At 45.7% G+C, this 18,237-nt stretch overlaps 2 protein-coding genes across 7 annotated transcripts in view; one reads left to right on the top strand and one right to left on the bottom strand.

Moving 5' to 3' along the window:
- Nucleotides 1-12,470, top strand: part of FXR1 (FMR1 autosomal homolog 1) — a 32,936-nt gene extending 20,466 nt beyond the window's left edge. Inside the window, exons 9-17 of one of the 4 annotated variants that reach the window (XM_074153242.1) lie at nucleotides 1,474-1,552; nucleotides 2,456-2,565; nucleotides 3,327-3,413; nucleotides 4,170-4,377; nucleotides 6,211-6,414; nucleotides 7,068-7,268; nucleotides 8,016-8,096; nucleotides 10,440-10,531; nucleotides 11,439-12,470. In XM_074153242.1, the coding sequence (XP_074009343.1) occupies nucleotides 1,474-1,552; nucleotides 2,456-2,565; nucleotides 3,327-3,413; nucleotides 4,170-4,377; nucleotides 6,211-6,414; nucleotides 7,068-7,268; nucleotides 8,016-8,096; nucleotides 10,440-10,531; nucleotides 11,439-11,609 (1,233 nt within the window). In that variant the 3' untranslated portion in view covers nucleotides 11,610-12,470. The remainder of the gene's footprint in view (nucleotides 1-1,473; nucleotides 1,553-2,455; nucleotides 2,566-3,326; nucleotides 3,414-4,169; nucleotides 4,378-6,210; nucleotides 6,415-7,067; nucleotides 7,269-8,015; nucleotides 8,097-10,439; nucleotides 10,532-11,438) is intronic. The other 3 variants (XM_074153243.1, XM_074153245.1, XM_074153244.1) reach the window with 3 other exon arrangements.
- Nucleotides 12,471-13,369: 899 nt separating this feature from the next.
- DNAJC19 (DnaJ heat shock protein family (Hsp40) member C19) lies at nucleotides 13,370-16,510 on the bottom strand. 3 transcript variants are annotated; one of them, XM_074153239.1, is made up of 6 exons: nucleotides 16,441-16,510; nucleotides 15,946-15,997; nucleotides 15,608-15,681; nucleotides 15,130-15,206; nucleotides 14,393-14,463; nucleotides 13,370-14,093 (listed from the first exon to the last, which is right to left on the bottom strand). In XM_074153239.1, the coding sequence occupies exons 1-6, from the start codon at nucleotides 16,441-16,443 to the stop codon at nucleotides 14,023-14,025; spliced, it is 348 nt and encodes a 115-aa protein (XP_074009340.1). In that variant the 5' UTR covers nucleotides 16,444-16,510; the 3' UTR covers nucleotides 13,370-14,022. The 3 variants fall into 3 exon arrangements, with proteins under 3 accessions (XP_074009340.1, XP_074009341.1, XP_074009342.1); XM_074153240.1 differs by having other exon boundaries at nucleotides 15,946-16,084; nucleotides 16,441-16,496; XM_074153241.1 differs by lacking the exon at nucleotides 15,946-15,997.
- Nucleotides 16,511-18,237: the final 1,727 nt, after the last annotated feature.

The raw sequence follows: 18,237 nt of genomic DNA, 5'->3' as shown, positions 1-18,237 counted from the left end.
TTAGCCCACGTTTCTCCTGCTGGCATTTTGACCTTGGCCAGAAATAGAGGTTTATAAATTTTTTTTGTTCTGTTAGGACTTCCCTGCTCTGAAAGATGCAGGAGCTGGTGGTACTCGTATTTCATGTGTTGCTTAAAACATGACAGATGAAAGGGCTGAGGCATTAGTGTAAAATGAGAACTGCTCAAAAGCTGTCATTACTGACTAGATGCTGGTGATAACTCGTTCCTTAATTCTACACTTCTGCTGTTGCTAATTTGAAGCTTTGTTTCTTGTTTCAGTATGTTTATAGCTTCAATTAACTGTCAGTTAATTTCTGTCATTCGATAATAAAGCTATAAGAGAACTGAAGGTGCTTGTAATTCAGGCTTAGTTTCCCATCAAGTGTTAAGAAGAATTTTGGTCGTGAAAACAGAAAAATTCCTACCTGTCACCAGCTCTAAACTGGTGAGCTGTGTCCGAACACCTTCCTGCAGCGCTGCTGCTCCTTTGAACCCCCATTTGTCTGACTGGTGCTGAATTCTCTTACCACAGCCTTCCAGTCACTGCTTAGAGAGAGCCTGTAAAGTTCTGTGATTGCCCTCCAGCCTTGGAAATGTCTTATCTTTATCAGGTGGCGTCATCTTTAGATACAGTCAAGAGACAAACGAGTCTAAAATTCATTTTCTCCTTCCTTGTTTTTCCACGTGTGGCCCTCTGGGATTTTTACTAGCCTATTACACGTTAAAAATTATGTTAAAAATTGCAATATAAATTTATATTATAAATTTATATTTCTGGCTATATTGATGGTAGCACAGTTTCTTTTGAGAAAAGCTAGATGCTTCTAAAGCAGTTCAGAGGAAAATGCAGAGGTTAAACTATAGTTTTATGGCATGTGTGTCTAATGATAGCCATAGAACTACTGCGACGTCAGGTGAAATGAGGTACACGGTCCAAAGTTTCCTTTAACACAGTGTTCTTGTGAGCTGAAGCTTCTGTGGATGTTGGTACGACCTCTTAGGAATTTATTTTCAGTACAGAATCTTTGTGATAATTTATTATATTGACTTTTTTATAAGTGGATTCTGGTTTTGAAAACTGTCTTGATTTTGGAGGAAAACAAGTATAATTAGGTGGTTTTTTCCCAATTAATGTCTACCAGAAACTGCTTCAAGATAACAGCTGAAAAATACCTTATGTCCAGGGTTTATTTGTTGTAAGCTACAGATAATATTTTAAAATATCTTAAAATATCATCAGAAAAGTTGTTTTCTTCATTGCTGATGCTTTACTTTGCTGCTGAATTTTGTTTCTGGGCATTTTACTCAATATTTTTCTTTAACATTTAGTTCAAAACTAGATTAAACTTGTCTCCATTCTCTTTTTGAAAATCATTTTGATGTTTGGAAGGCTTGCAGCTGTTGCTACAAGGTTTTATTTTTGACATAGTACATTCACAAATAAACTGCTTTTTCTTTAATTCATTTTCAGACTGCTGATGCAGTAAAAAAGGCTAGAAGTTACTTGGAATTTGTGGAGGATTTTATTCAAGTTCCCAGAAATCTCGTTGGTATGTAATACTGCTAAAACTTGGCAACTGGGAAAGGGAGCCTCATGAGCATGACTCTGCAGAGGAGATTTAGATGCCGCTACAATATTTGATTTCTCCATTTAAGTAGAAAGTGATTAATATTTCAAAACTATATGTACCAGGGGATGAATAGGAAATCACATACATTATTGTTGAATAATACTTTGTCAGGATTTTAACACTTAAAAAGGTTTGATTTCAGACTTGCACTGTCTAATTTAATGGTAAGATCTGAAGTTTAGATTCTAGTAAAAATCCTAAATTGACTACTTAGAAGTGCTGAAACTAAATTCCAGAATTTAATGTGGAAATATGACAGTTGAGGTGCAAGAGTGGCGCAGGACAGCTCTTGTGTTGTTGCTTCCTCCTGGGTTCAGGTCGGTTGGAGGTGGTGGTTGGAGGGTGCTGAGCTGCAGGATAAATCACTGCTTGGCAGTCTCGGGCTCTGTCTAGAAATGGGCAGGATCTGGAGGGCAGGTGCCATCCCTCACTCAGCAGCGCTTTGGATTATCCAAAAATGAAATTAAAAACTGTTCTTTAACCTCTTACGGTTTGGGCTCAGGGCTTGCATATTATTATGTCATTTAAATATTTCATGAAGAAGAAGAAATAATTCATCATTCAGAAGTCACGATCTTCTTCAATACTTGTTATTCCATGCATATATATAGTTTATTTGGGAAGTTTTCTCCTCTCTTCCGTGCTTTGCTTTGGGGCATTTTTTGTACCTCTATGAACTAGGAGAAAACTTTGAAACAAAGTGAACGGTAGAAGAGAGTCAGGTGTTTGTTACAATTATGTTATACGTAACTTAAAATATCAAGAAACCCATTAAAATATTTTACCCACGGGTGCAAAATTAACCATTCTTGCCCTCTGAAGGAAAAGTTATTGGAAAAAATGGAAAAGTGATTCAGGAGATTGTAGACAAGTCTGGAGTCGTCAGGGTGAGAATTGAAGGAGATAATGAAAATAAACTGCCCCGTGAAGATGTAAGTACTTTATTCTTTTTTCCTATGATTAGGCTTTTCTTTTCAAACCAAATCATCTTGAATCTTTTAACAAAGAATATGTAGGACAATATATGCAGGCAGTGAGGATTTCAGGGACATCAGAGTGGGATAACGGTTTGCTCTGCATCATTACGGAGTTTATAAATGCAACCTTTGTGGCCTGGGCAGCTCTTTCTCATGGCCAAGCTGTAACGGTGGGGATGTCCCTGTTACAAACCCATGTGTCTGGGATTTGGGTGGTTTTCCAGGATAGATCTTTGTGGATTATTTAACAAAGCCAGTTTTATAACTGCCCTGTGGATGTCGAGAGCGCAGTCTTTAAGGTTTTTTTCAGACTGGCATCTTGCAGTAAATTTTATGTGAAACAATTCAAGAAAGGTTTCTTGCTGTGAAGCAAGACGTGGTTTTTTTTTTAATCTTTTTACTATACATACTTCAGCTGTGTAACTGATTTGGAATTGGTAGTGTTAATAGTGTTCATGTATTTTAAATATATGAAAACGTAAGAAAAAATCTTCCACTGCCAGAAGAGGTCCCTGGGAAAGCTGGGCAGTCGTGAGTCCCTCACCCCAGTCTGAGCTATTCCTACTGCATCTGTGCAGCCCAAGATCTGGTTACCATCAGGGCTTCTTTAGTTCACTTTTGTAATTTGAACAGATTTTTGTATAATTTAAACAGAAAGCATTGTTTCAATGATACCGTGCTTCCTGAAAATAAGACTTGTCGTTTTGTTTCTGTAGGGAATGGTACCGTTTGTATTCGTTGGTACTAAAGAAAGCATTGGGAATGTCCAAGTTCTCTTAGAATATCACATCGCGTATCTAAAGGTAAGTGTGTTTCACAGGAAAGAATCTCTAGAGGAGAATTTGGTTGAAGTAACAGATTTTTTTGAGCAACAACTCTGGTGGGATTTGCAGTTGACAAACTGTATATTGGGGTTTAAGGTTCGGTGCCTTCGATCCACCTGGTGCCCAGAGGTGCCTGGAGGCCTCGAAATCCATCACCACAGTCGCTCCGTACTGGTGGTGCTGGCAGGACTGGACTGTAAGGAAGGCTTTTTAACTGCCTTTTGAGGAGTAACACACAACCTTTTTTTTGTCCGTGTTAGTGTTGTGTTGTTCTGAGGCTAATACTCTGTTGGGGTGGGATGGAATTTGTAGTAGTATCACACTAATACTGTGTACTATTAGAACTATTACCCAATTAGATTAGTTGGCTTTGTATGGAGCTGTGGTGTTAACAGAAATAATGAATGAATTTGAGTCATGTTCCTTTGTCTGTTTGCTTTTTAAAAAAAAAAAAAAAAAAAATTGACTAGAAAACCTGTGGTTTGACTAGAAAAGTGTAGTTAAGAAAGGTAATAGTGGTCTTAACAGTCTTCCAGCATGGGAATTTCAGAGGAGGAGTTTAGATTTCTTCCAGAACTCAGAGATTGCAGAACTTGGGGGTGAATTGTGTAACTTGCAGTCACCTCCAAGGTGGTGTCAGCTCTCCCACAGGAATGTTAGTTTTTAAGGCGACTGGATGGACAATGAGAAAGAACATTTCTTTATCAGCGATTTCTTTCGTTTCCTTTTCCGTAGGAGGTAGAACAACTAAGGCTGGAAAGGCTGCAGATCGATGAGCAGCTGCGTCAGATCGGAATGGGTTTCAGACCTTCTTCCGCTCGAGCCCCTGAGAAGGAGAAGGGTTACACCACTGACGAGAGCACCCTCTCCTCCGTGCAAGGCTCCAGGTCCTACAGCGGGAGAGGGAGAGGTCGCAGGGGCCCCAACTACACCTCTGGCTACGGTGAGTTCCCTTCAGCGTCTCAGTGTGATTCTGAATCCAGAGCTGTCTCTGGGTTTCCTTGCGTTCAGCAAAGGTAGGGTTGGAAATTTAGAATTGCCATTTTATTTTCTACATAGCTCAAAAAACCTCATCAGATTGACGTTCTTGTTGAAGTTAAGTTTTAAATTGAAAATATCATAGAATCACATCTAGGTTGGAAGGGACCTTTAAGATCATCTAGTCCAACCATCAACCTAACTCTGATAAAAGACATCACTAAACCGTGTCTCTAAGCACTATGTCAACCTGTCTTTTAAATACCTCCAGGGATGGTGCCTCAGCCACTGCCCTGGGCAGCCCATTCCAATGTGCAATAACTCTCTCCGTATAAAAATTTTTCCTGATATCCAATCTGAACCTCCCCTGGTGCAACTTGAGGCCATTTCCTCTTGTCCCATCGGTTGTTCCTTGGGAGAAGAGACCGACCCCCTCTGGCTACACCCTCCTTTCAGGGAGTTGTAGAGAGTGAGAAGGTCTCCCCTCAGCCTCCTTTTCTCCAGCTGAACCCCGGCCTCTCATATGAGCAAACTCTGGTGAGATCTTGTCCTTCAGCAGTAGCAGTTGTGTCATACAAAGCTGGGAAAGGGAAAGAGCTGCACATGTTCTTCAGGAGACAGAAGTAAAACCAAAATACCTGGAACTAGCTTCTGTTTTAAGCGAGGAGGAGAAAAAATAAATGCTTGTCTGTGATCATGACCAGCTTATGAACATATTTTTGATAAGTTAAAGCAAAATAATTTAAAATAGAGACAGCACAAAATCCTGTTTATGTTTTGTTTTTTTTTTTTTTTTTTTTTTTTTAATTTGGTCGGAACTAACAGGATTAATGTAAGATGCAGTGAGAGACTCCGATACAGCATCCAGGATCCTGCCGTGCTGGTCGGGCTGATTCTGATGATAACATTAACGTTTGCAACTTTGTTTTTCACAATTTCCCAATGAATTGTTAGACTAAAGTGTAATGATGGTTGTTCAGTTTGTTTATTGACCCACAGACTTTCATTTGGAAAATTTATTTTTCCCCCTCCCCAAACAGCAGGAGTTGCACGTTAGAACCAATTGGGTCTAAGTATCTTTATTCCAGAAGGGTCAGCAGGGAGAGGTCCTGGATGCTTACAATAAAGAGGTGTGGGATTTTTAAGTAGTAAAAAGCTGTGTGGGTTTGGTTCGTTCGGAGCCAGTGGGATATTATGGATGCTATTTAATATAAGCAGTTAAATGGTTCAGGCAGCGTTACAACAGCCTGAATTGTTGCTTAGCAACAGCCATCAGTGGTGCAGTGGCAAAGTTGTCCTTGGGAATTTCAGAGAAGTTGCCTGGAAACTGCAGCAAATGCCTGCAGTGTGTGCACAAAGAGGGGAAACGCTGCTTAGTCCTTCGTTTATCGTGTCCGTACGTTATCGTTGGTGTCTGTGAGCCCTTCACAGGTGATTGCAAACAAGCTTAGGGTGAGAATCTTAGAAACGTAGGTAATTTCTGCTCTGTCTGTATTTTATATGTACATATATTGTGTACATGGTTTAGTGATGTCTTTTTTTGTCAGAGTTAGGTTGATGGTTGGACTAGATGATCTTGAAGGTCCCTTCCAACCTAGCAGATTCTATGATTCTATATATTTTATATAATATAAAATTATATCTACATTTATCTACTTCTATAAGTATATATTAATAAATTTATTTACTTTCTATATATATCATACATATACAACCAGCCATGCTGGCTGGAAGACTTCTGTGACTACAACCCCAAATTTCATACTCATTTCCGATTTTCTTTTCCCTCTCGTACAAGGTACAAACTCTGAGCTCTCTAATCCCTCTGAAACAGAATCTGAGAGGAAAGATGAACTTAGCGACTGGTCCTTGGCAGGAGAAGACGACAGAGAGAGCAGACACCAACGCGACAATAGACGACGTCCCGGAGGCCGGGGCCGTAGCGTGTCCGGAGGCCGTGGGCGTGGGGGACCTCGTGGTGGCAAGTCGTCCATTAGCTCTGGTACCGTGGTCCAGATGGATTTGGAATTCAGTTCTTGTTCCTGGCAGTTTTCTGTGTTTAAACCACTGCGTTTTTACATTATAACCTTAATGCAGTGGGATTTCAGTAGAGTTGGGGGATAGTTTCCTCTTGTACACTGTGATGTTAGATTTCTATTTGTTTATTTTCCTTCCTCTAACACACACACACTAATGATATTATCAGTGTTTAGAAAACATCTTCCCTGTGGTTGCATTTGAGTTAAGCTTGCATTTAGGTACAGAATGAGAAGAAGTCCTAGCATGGAAATTATCTTATGTGTTATCAGAATTTGACTGTGCTGGTTCATAACACTTGAATATTCTCGAAAGCACCGCGCTGCTGTGAAGAGAAAGGTGTGGTTTAGGTATTTAGCAGTTTTGAGTGAGAGTTCTCTAGCTGTCGCCATGGAAATTTTTGCCATGAAACAATACAGGTGCCTGTTGTGGTGCCTCAGAACAGCCTCTGTTGGATTAGAGTCAGTCTCAAACCCGAAATCCCATAGTTGTGTGTATTACACCTTTTCCTAAGGTTGCTTTGTATCTTGAAGCTTTCAAACACAGCTTTAAGTCACCCTGGAAATGAAGTTACGTGTAAATTATGGTATCTTAAACGGAAACTTTTTGTTTGTTTAGTGCTTAAGGATCCGGACAGCAATCCCTACAGCCTGCTGGACAACACGGAGTCGGACCAGACGGTGGACACAGATGCCAGCGAGTCTCACCACAGCAGTAACCGGCGCAGGAGGTCCCGCCGGCGGAGGACTGACGAAGATGCCGTTCTTATGGACGGAATGACAGAGTCTGACACGGCTTCTGTTAACGAGAACGGGTTAGGTATGTAACGGCTGGGTGAGAGGCCCACAGCGAGCCAAGAAAGAACGTGTTGTCCCTGTAAGTGTAGTGAAAGGCTTGTTCATTTGTGTCAGTGCGGAGTCGTTGTTGTGTTCGAGGTTAAAGAGAGGCTCCCTCCGTGGCTCTGCCACGAGACTTCCTCTTTAATAAGCTCTACTAGTATTTTCAGGTGCCTCTTCTGTAAAAACTGTCTTGACGGAGACACCAAAGACGTGTCGTTCCCACTCGTGCCGCTGTTCTCTTACAGACAGCGCTGCCGTCAGCGTTCAGCTCTCTCCTTGGTAACTCTGGTCCTGGTGTGGGAAAGCTACTTAAGAAGCTGTTAATTTGTCTCTACCCGGCTTCCGCTTAAGTACTTTCTCTCAGTAAATTCTCTTGATACTCACCGGGACAAGAATATAATTTGCTTAATAATGTGGGGAAAAAGCTGCCTCTTTTCGTGGGTTTTGTGGCTAAAATCTGACATACGGTTACTTATTTAAATAAATGAAATCTGAGGTCATCAAGCATATGCCTAAATGTCTTAATGAGCCAAGAGCAAAAAGGTAACATCTAGCTCTGGCGTTACTGTGGGTGCTTGCAGGATAAAGTTCTGTTTATTTTTCCGCCGGTGTCTCTAACAGAAGCGATGTTACGTGCCCCTTGCTGAAACTGTTGAAGAATTGATTGATTTATTTACTTACTTATTTTATCGTCAGAAATAGTTCATGGTAAACTTTGCAATTGCAGATGATAGTGACAAAAAACCCCAGCGACGCAATCGTAGCCGCAGGCGTCGCTTCAGGGGTCAGGCAGAAGATAGACAGCCAGGTAATTCCAGTGGAGCTGTGGGGAACCCCAGGTCAAAAGCATGAGAGAATGTTGTGTCTGCTGTTTCCATAGAGCTGCATAATATACAAAGGTTACTCAATAACTAATCAGACTACTAGATAAAGACAAAAGGCATTTTTTTTTTCTACTAGGAGAACTTTTATAAGTTCTTAATCTGCCTAATGAAACTAATTTATCAAGTCTAACTTTTTGCTTGGACTGTACGAGTTGCGCTTCCCATCGGGTTCTCGCTGAAGTCAACAGCCCGAGTGCTGCTGAGTCCAGCGGAGCCGCATCGGGACAGACCCCGAGGTCCACGCTCCGCGCTCACCTGCATCCGCGCCCTCCTGCCCCACGCGCTGCCCCCCATCCCCACGGGGTGCCCAACGCGCTGCTCCCCGTCCCCGTGGGGCGCAGAGGTCCCCGCGCTGGCACCACCGGGAGCTGCCCGTCCCCTGCCCCGGCCAAACCGCTGCCGCCAGCCCCCGGCTTCCCTCGGTGTTTCTGAGTCACCCACAAATCGAGGGGGGGAAGGAGGAGGAATTGAACTGAAGCTGCATGTTTCCCGTGTTTTGGTGTTGTGGCTTGTTGCATTTCCTTTGTGTGTACTAACACTTGAGATGTTAAAGGTGAACTACCTGATTCTTTTTTAATATAATGCCTCGTTTTATACATACCCGGGGTCAGGCAGGAAGAGAAGGGCTTCCAGATTGGCAGGCTCAACATTTCACCCGTATTTGCCTTCCTCATATCCTCATACAGCATTTGATAAAACAGAAAAAATTTTGTCATTACACTAATTAAAACTTGAGGGAAGAGAAAAAACCCAAACACCCTGTGCCCCTACAAACCCCAAACCCCAAGTAACCCATCGCTTCCCAGCAGTCCAGTTTGGTAACGGTGATGGGAGTTCAGAGAGAGGCAGAAAAAGCAGAAATGGATTTCAGCTTTTCCTTTGAAGAACCTGATTTTAGCCAGCGACATAGGGAGATGTTAGTCATCTCTACAAAAGCTATGATGTTTTTCTTTTAAATCTAAGTATTCCAAGAACAAAAAATTTCCCAACTCAGTTTTTTCCTGTTGATGTCTTTGTTGAAGACCCTGTTTTCAGTTTGTGTAATAAATCCTTTTAAATACAAGAGTAAAAGCATTGGTAGTTGGTTAGACTGACAGTGTAAAATGCTCAAATAATGTAATCTCTTCATAAATTATTTTAGGTGTAGAGTGAGTGAAATTAGGACTCCCCCCCCCCCCCCACGCTCACAAGGTATTTCAGTCATTCACTTGTATTAGTGGATTTATGTCGCTATGGGTTATTAAGAATTGGTGCCTTACACTTTCTGCATAAAACTTGCTTCAACTTCCCATTGGAGGAGCCGGGCACAGAACCTCATTTTTAAAGCGATAATTCTCCTTGTGCAGAAACTGCCTTGGACCCAGTTGTAAGAATCCAGTTCCCGTAAGAGAAGGTTCCTGCTCTGTACGTCCCGTTCTCAGTCAGGGGTCGTGTCCGGACGCACGATACACCGCACACAGCTGTACTGCTCAGCAGATCACGCTCGCCAGCTCCAATGTGCTGCTGCAGCTCATCACAGATAAAAACGTGTATTGAAATTCGTAGCGCTGTGTATTTTAAGGATAGAATTGACTCTTGGTGCGGGCCGGAGGGCGGGATGAGGCAGGACCAGGCCCCGAGAGCGTGTGCCGAGGTGGTAAGAAAAGGAGAGCTCAGGACCCCCCCGGCTGGCACCCAGTAAGTGCAGCCACAGCAGGGCCCGCACCAGTGGCTCCCGAGCCGCTCAGGGGTCTGCGCACACCACAATTAACCCACCACCCATGAGGCAGTTAACGAGGGGGTGTGGTTTGAGTACCAGGAGGAGGCAAAGCCTCCTGCCAGTCGCTCCATGAAGTAACAGAGTTTTGAATCCCGCTTTATCCTAAGCGACACCGTACTCCGATCCTCCCAGTTCTTCTCATGTTCTAACCTGCTGCGTTTTATTCGTGTGAAATCCTTCACTGCTCAAGATGGCAAAACCCCAGTGAGCCTCCAGTCTGATCTCTTCAAAGCCAGTACACAACGCCCTTATTTTCCAGTAACATCAGCAATTGGACCAAAATTACTATTTTATTGCCATTTAAGATTCCACCTTCAGATTGTCGAGTTACCACCCATTTTAGTGAAAATTGTATTTAACAGCAAAAAGCAGCTGGTCCTTGCCGTGTAGCTGATACCTGTAAGGGCCTGTTGCGAGCTGTCTCCCAGTTCAGTGTAACTGGTTCAGAACAGCTGTAGGAAGTTACCGGTGCCTTCTGAGCGTCACTCTGGTTTTTTCCCTTGCGCAGTAACCGTAGCTGATTATATATCACGAGCTGAATCTCAGAGTAGACAGAGAAACCCTCCGAAGGAGACACTAGCCAAAACCAAGAAAGAAACGGTAAGATGACTTATTTTTTTTTTTTTAATACGTTTCCTTTTTCTTCTTCCCTTGCAGCAGAACAGCAAAGCAGCGCTTCCTTCACATCACCCTTATCTGACCGCAAATGCGTTGCAGTTCAAGAATAAATAATTAAAAGCAAAACTGGCCCAGAGTAAATGGAAGTGGCATTGACTCAGAGTGTCACTGCAGCCCTTAGTGCCCCGTGTCATGCTCAAATGAAGCCCTTGGGCGTTTTAAAATACTACGCTTGCTAAGGTGGCGTTCCGTAAACAGGGATGGGGCTTGGGAACTAATCCGTAAAATACTTCACAAGTAGAGGATCCCAAGTTGCGTGTTTAGGGACTCAGGCTGTTTTAGAAAGAGTTGCTGTTGCAGAGATTGCAGATCTGAGATCTGGTCTCGTTGAAGGATCGGTGGCATTACCGGTAAATAATATAAATAATAATATAAATGATATAATAAATGATAATATAAAAACTAATATTCAGAAGTGAATAAAGCAGAATTCCTTTACTTTAACAGTGACATGGAACTTACTGCCACAAGTCAGGTCTGAGCTTAGCAAAATAAGACAAAATCCATTGCTACATGATTTACGACATCTAATTCGAAAGGGGTGTAAAAGTCAACTCTTCCATCAACTACTTCTTTGGCTTAAAAAAGTGGGAATTGAGAAACGCCGGGGGGGGGGGGGGCTGTGCTGGCGGGGGTTACCGTGGCAGATTTCCTCGGGGTGTGGGAGACAGAACTCGGGTGGCAGGAGGCTGCAGCCGGTGGGTCGTGGCACGGACAGAGCCAGAGGCGTTTCCTGTTGCAAAGCTGCCGCGGGAGCCAGAGGGAACTGGGTCACACGCTCCGTGTTTTTACAGGGTTTTTTATATTATCCCGGTTTTGTTTTCGCAAGGCAAAAGACGCGATTGATGAGAACAGCCCTTCCGAAAAGGCAGTGAATGGTCCTGCCACCACTTCTGGGGATGAGCCTTCTAAAGTACAGCACAGTCCTGAGGAGAAGAAAGTCACCGTTCAGGAGGAGGGAAATACCCAGGAAGAAGCGGTGCTGAACGGTGTTTCATAAACTGAAGTTCTAGTTTACAGTTCTTTTACATTACATTTAAAATAGTGCTTGTATAAGCTTGCCAAAGATAGAATATGGATCGCCAGTCTTGACACCGCACTTTCAGTTCCTCCATTTTGGAATACAGAAAGGGGAGGGATCCTGAAGAAATCATATGTTAAACATACTTTGACACCTACTGTGTTATAAATATATCATCAGATGTGCCTTGAGATAGTATATGTAACATTTAAATAAAACAAAATTGCTGGCTATAGGAAATGTTATTTTGTTTTCAAAATACGGCAAAGATGTGAGGGGGATCCCTAACATAATACTCTTTATGAAAGCATTAGCTGCTTTTGTTACATTTTTAATAATATGCAACCACTTCTTCACCTGAGGAATACTAGAAAGAAATGCAGTCTAAAATATTTTGCACTGAAATGTAATTTCTCCATTAGTTTAGTCTGGAAACTGGTCTGTTTTAATACATGTTTTTTAAATGCTGTATGTAGAGGAAAAAAAAAAATCTGCAGACCACTGGAATACATTTGTTAAATTCTCATAATCTGCAGGGATTCTGGGTGACATTGGCAGTGACTGTTCTACATTGAGGCTTTGTTTGGTTTATTTATTAAACTGTACAGTATTTAAAAATCAAACATAGCTTTAGTTAACACTAAGCTGAATTAGTCATGTCCATTAAGACATAACCTGAACTACTGAAAAAGATCAATTTCCAGAAAGTTTATTCTGTATAAACTACATATGTTAGTCCTTAGTAGAGTATTTTTATTTTTGTTTTGGTTGTTTGATGTGCAATATGTTTTTTTTGTATGCTGGTAGTAAAAGAAAATAAACTTTGATCTTCCATCTGTTGACTGTTTCTGTCAGAAATTTAAATTCTTACTGACTCGCAGGTTTTCAAGCCGTGGGGAACGGCTGAAACTCCCCTGCGAGGCAGCTCCAGCCTTGGGCTCTTCCCCGAGAGTTTTCTCGGGAGCTCATCTTCCGTTCTGTGACGCGAGGACGTAAACCATCGGTTAACGAGCCTAAAACCAGGCTGCTTCTCTTGGAGAAGCACCTGATCTGACATAGAGAGGAGCGTAGTTCTTGATGGAGAAGGTGGAGGCGTGACCCGCTAACCTGTGTTTTCAGGAGCAGAAGAGACGGGTGTGGGAAAGGGTCTGGGGAGCCAGGAGATGCCGTAAGGAATCGCAGCCAAGGGCTGGCGCTGAAGTTGCTGCCTTTAAAGAAGGAAATCTGCCTTACCTGGTTGCTCGGAGGTGAGTAAGGACAAAACCAAGGCCTCGGCCCAGCTGCGAGTCCAGCTGCTGCCCCCGTCAGCCCCAGCGGAGCCGCAGCACCTGCACCCACCGTCAGCTTCCTCGAAGGAGACGGGCAGATTGAACGCGACTTAAGTGTGGACGCTCACCGACACGCGTTTCCTCCCGGAGAACGGTGACACGCTTGTAACCGAGGTGTGTGCGCAAGCACCTCAGCTGGCAGGGCAGCTGCAAGAGTGGGGAAAAATCTAAAAAAATGGGGGGAAAAAAAAGGGATGTTTAAAAAGTCAGTGTAAAGAGACAGATGGCGATTCCTGGAGCGCGACAGGACTCTCGGGCGCCGGGTCAGAGACAACGCGTGACAAATCCAGCGCAGGCAGCGGCAGTGGCTTGGGGTAAGGGGCTCCTGCTTCCTCATCACCGTAAACGCAGACCTTGTGATGTGAATTCTGACTCTGTGCTGTTCAGATAATGTATAAAACTGCAGTACTTACATCACAAATTTGGAATTTATTAAATGCCATAAAATCCATTAAAAAAATGAAAGTTACTTAAGAAGCCAGGGCATTCCAGACCCCGCGGTAACACGCGAGCAGCTGAACCAACCTTGTTTCTCACAAGGCAAAGACAACTGAGCACATCGTTTCCTATTCTTTATTTCTTCAGTCAGAAACAACCACAGAACTCCCCCCGTTCTTCCCCTCAAATAAATCCTCTTGACTTTTCCCACCCTCTCCCCTGATGCGGTCGTGGTTCTGGCTTTGGCACGCGAAGGAACAGCAGCACGAGCTTTAAACGCAGCTACTTCAACACAAAACGAGGTGACAGCATTAAGTCTGCCTGCATCGGGTAACATGCATCGGCCAAACCCGCTCAGTGCTCTTTTGCGCTGGGCGTAGTTCGAGTGGCAGATTTTGCTGCTTAATAAAGAACAGCTCGGAAAAAAAACCCTCAAAGCCTCACTCCCTCGCGTATTTCCCCAAAAAGCGACTAAGACGTGAGGAGGGAGGTACCTCCCCGGACTCAACAGTTCCAGCTTCATTTATATTAAGTCAAAGACCGACATTAGAACTTTTCTTAAGCCATTTGTGAAAAAAAAAAAATAATCATTTTGCGCGGACAAACCCTCTGATTTTCTCACTCGTTCATTTTTTAGCTTGGTCTTCCAGCAAGTCTTTAGCTTCGTTGATTTTGGCCGCTACGTATGGAGAACCGCCTAGAAGAAAGAGGAGAACCTCCCGTCACGTCAGGTGAGGAAAACACTTGCTTTCTGTGTCGCTGGCGACGCCAGAGCACCCAGGGAACTGCGGGCTGAAAGGTGTTCACAAACAAACCGCCTCGTCTCTTCCAAAAGCATAAGGATTAAGGCACCCTAAAATTTGTTTTCACTCAGTTTTCTGGGTTTATTTTTTAGGAGCCGAGGTAGTCAGATGTCGGCCACTTCTCCCCTACACGGTGCTATTAATCTGTGTTAAAAACAGGTATTAATTAATCAATGTGACTTAATTCACTTACCTTTGTCTGGATGGTTGAGAAGCATGATCCGCCTATGAGCTTCTCTAATTTTACTCCTGTTGGCTGTAGGGCTTTGAAAGAGAGAGAGAAAAACTGACTTGAGGGAACCTTTTGAAGTCCCCCAGATCTTTCAAGGATGCCTTCGGCCAAGCAAACACGGTGTCTGTCCGTGCGCTCTTTGGCTCCCGGGTGTTTTTCTTTTCCTATTAGTGATGTGTAGCATCCGAGTCCCGGAGAGGGTCTGTAAGGTGTCCCCAAGCGCTGTAGGTGCAGGTGACACACCACAGCGCTCCAGCGTGGTGGGGACATTCACAGGTTGAAACCAAGCAGAACTATGTTGTGACGTTTTTACTGGGACAACTTCCTAATGGCTAGAGGAAAATCATAACGTACAATTTGCTCTTCGTTTATTTAAGAGCAACCAACCCAGCCCCGCTCCCCGCAGCCGGTCACCCCCAGGCTTCCTGAAAACGGCAAATTCACCGGGGCCTGGACGTGGCTTTGGAACCTGCCAGGGCTTTGCAGATGCAAAAATTCCAGCCGGAGTTAGCGTTAACCGTGCTGACGTGCAGCAAAGCATCCCAAACAAGTACAGAAAATCCTGGAAGGCCGACAGTGACATTCCCAGGGGAAGGTCGGCACAGGAGAGCCTTAAGCACTGAGAACTGTGTCCTTTTCAAACCAGGTAAGGCCGTAACCTCCCTTTTACCTTCCCTTCGTAATAAATTGCCTTTTACCTCACTCCTAGTATTAAAGCTGCTTCTCGTTTAGTCATTTTGGGTTCAAATCCACCTCTGTAGTAACCACTGAAGGCCTGAGAGAGAAAACACGTTAGTTAAAAAACCGCCAATTTGTAAGTCTATCAGTTAAAACAACTCGTTATTGCTGTAGCAGCTGCTGAGCCCTTGGTCTGTCAGAGCCCTGCGAAGCTGCTTCTGCAGTCATAGGAAGAAATTCAGTTGAAGTCGAGTATCATTATTTAAATGAGTACTTTAACAATTTAAACGAGTACTTTAACATTATTTAAACGAGTACAAAAGAAGTTCTCTATTAGTCAACCACCACCAGAATTGCTGACATTAATTGCTATTATTGACAAAATTCTTTTTAGTAGTAGAAGCAGATACAGCAATGCTATACAGGACAACAGCCTGTAGTTATTCCACCCAGCAAACTTCTGAATAAAAAGATGCTACTGATAAAACAAAAACTTACAGATTTTGGTAGATTCTGAAGTGCTTGTTTTACTTGTGGCTCCATTTGCTTCATGGCTTTCACTGCGTAGCGACCTTAAAGAAATGGGTGTTGGACAAGGCTAAGTGTAAAGTTTTGTAAAGATTTAGGAGTAAACGTATGGATTAGAACGTGGACTACTTTTTGAGGGCATAAAAAAGTCAGAACTTTGATCTTTTGTTTAATTATGTGTTTCTCAATACAGGCTCTCCTGAGAGTGCCCTCTGTGAGCTCCCGAACCGCCTCCACAGCCAGCAGCCCCGAGGCAGGCAGCGGGGGGTGCCACCGGCTGTTCAGTGACCCCCCCACCATCTACAAACCTGCAAATCCAGCGGCCGCGATGGTCAGCCCAACCGCCACCATCGTGCTGGCCTACACAGGGGAGACATAAAGCATCCGTTTATTGAAGGACAGAAGCCCGCCCGGCGATCCCTACCGCGGGCCGGGCTGGTGTGTACGCTGAAAACAAGGTGACAGGGGGACAAGCGGTCACGACGCGAGTCACTCGGGCCACGGGGCTCCGAGTGCAGCGGGGCTGGGGGCAGGGAGGGAAACCCCCAGCTGCGGGAGCCGAGGGAAACCCAGCCCACCGGCACCGTCCCGTTCGGCGGCGCCGCTCGGTCCCCGGAGCCACCGAGGCCGGAGCCAGCGGCCTGTGCGGGGCAGCGCCCCGGGCCCCGCGGCCGGGCCGGGCCGGCCCAAGGACGAGCTGAGCTCCCCGCCCCGGGGCAGGGCCGGAGAGCTCCCCGCACAGACACGAGCACCCCCCGGCTCCCGCGGGGAGACCCGCCGGGCCCGACCCCCGCCGCACTCACCATGGCCGCCCCGACCCGGCCCCGGGCCGAGCTGGCGGAAGGCCGCGCCTCGCCGTACGGCACCCGGGCCGGCCGCAAAGCGCCGCCGGCTGTCGTAAAGCGGGGCGGGAGCAGCGGGGGCCGTTCCCTGAGGAGGGGCGGCCGCAGCCCCGCCGGGATGGTGCGGGGCGGGAGAGGCGGAGCGCGGCCGTGCGGGTGTTACCGGCGGTGTCAGCGAGCGGTTCCGGTGCTGGCCAGGAGCCTCCCCGCACTCCACGGCCCTCTGTTAGAAAAAGTGGTTGTTTTTTTCCATCCCGTTCTTCTTCTCTCCCGCTCCGGTGACTCGCTACCACCCGGCCCGTCCCGTTCGTCGCTGGGCCGTGCTCCCGACGGGTCCATCCCCGGTGCCGGCCGGCGGCGGGGTGTCCCCTCGGGGCTGGTTGCGGAGGGAGGAGCCCGGTTCCCGGTGGCTGAAGATGGGAGATGGGATGAGGGAGAGCCGCGGGCCCGGCACCTGTATTGGAATATTAGTAACGGGGCAGCGTCTGCTCTGTCTGTAGCTCCCGTTACAGCTCGGCAGTAACGCTGTGCTCGCACAGCAGCCGACAGACCCTCCGTCCCTCCGTCCGCGGGTGCTGTCTGCGGACACGGAGCCCGCGGCGGTGACCCCGGGCCGGCCTTCACCCCGAGGTCCCGACTGGAAGCTCCCGGCGCTGGTCTCTGAGCCCTCCTTCCTCGGCAGGAGCGCACGGCGCTAGCGTCGTCCCCTGCGCGGGGGGAAGGTGCCCTCACGGGGAGCCCCGTGGTCCGGGGCGGGTTTTGGTTGCCGCAGGCCTCGGACTCACAAGCCCTCAGGAAGGCAGCTCGGTAGGAGAGCCGAGCAGCTCGTCGTTCTGCTGGCTCTTGCAGGGGAAGAGAGACTTTTTCTTTCCCGCTGTGTGGTTCCTGGGAGTACCGTGTTCGCTTTGACTGTGTCATCGTTTCAGTTTGAGCTTGAATCGTTGTTTTTTTCACTAAAATTCCGAGCGCCTGATTTAATGTCTTCTGAGATAACGTTTGGAGGTGGTCTCCTGTCTCTTTCCTTCCCCGTCACCCAAATAGCGCTACAAGAAAATAACCTGCTGCCGTTTACCGAGGCGAGAAGAAAGGTTTTGGTTAAGGCGCTCACGCTGTCGTACGAGCGTTTCGTGAGAGGGGAAAAAAAGGAGACTTTTCTCTTTGATAAATGAATCAAATCCATCGATGGTAGAGCACGAGGCCCCCGCCAGCCTGTCCCACCTTCTCAAATATGGAAAGGGGAGCGAGCAAGAGGAAAACAACTAGAGGTTTGCTTTATGGGGGGAAAAGTAAGTCTGTAGAGGTGTACGGGTCTGGCAGGTAACTAGCTTCCTCCAATGTGGAGGATTTGGTCGTAAAATGGTTTCCCCTTTGTCCCTTTTCCATCAAAAACAGGGGGTAGAGCTGTGGGGAAAAGGGGGCAATGACTTTACCAGGACATGATAAGTGTTTAATTTTTCCTGTCGCCTAAACCAGTACAGTAAGAGACGACTCCTTCCCTGTAATTAATTATGCAAAGTTTGATTCTTCCATCTTGACAGAGCCTTTTGCTACATCCAGATTTTAGCAGCTTTTAGAGGAAAACTGTCCTGAAAGGGAGTTTTATTCCATTTATCTTCCCCACTTTCCCCAGTCCCAGCCCTGAAGGACTCGTAGCTCCACTCGCAAAGGGGGGTTTGCGGATTTATACCTCGTGGTTCTTTCTATTGAGGAATTTCTTGTTTTGGGGGAGAAGAGACAGACATTATGAAACATGCAAAC

This window comes from Numenius arquata, chromosome 9, assembly GCF_964106895.1.
Source record: "Numenius arquata chromosome 9, bNumArq3.hap1.1, whole genome shotgun sequence".
Taxonomy (NCBI): Eukaryota; Metazoa; Chordata; class Aves; order Charadriiformes; family Scolopacidae; genus Numenius; species Numenius arquata.
This window is presented reverse-complemented; position numbering and strand designations above follow the sequence as displayed.

Excerpts from the sequence above, each read along its gene's own strand:
- DNAJC19 (XM_074153239.1), bottom strand. Across the intron at positions 15,682-15,945 it reads CGCGGCCGCTGGATTTGCAG|GTCGCTACGCAGTGAAAGCC; the intron begins GTTTGTAGATGG and ends CATTTCTTTAAG. Across the intron at positions 14,094-14,392 it reads TCTCAACCATCCAGACAAAG|GCGGTTCTCCATACGTAGCG; the intron begins GTAAGTGAATTA and ends TCTTTCTTCTAG.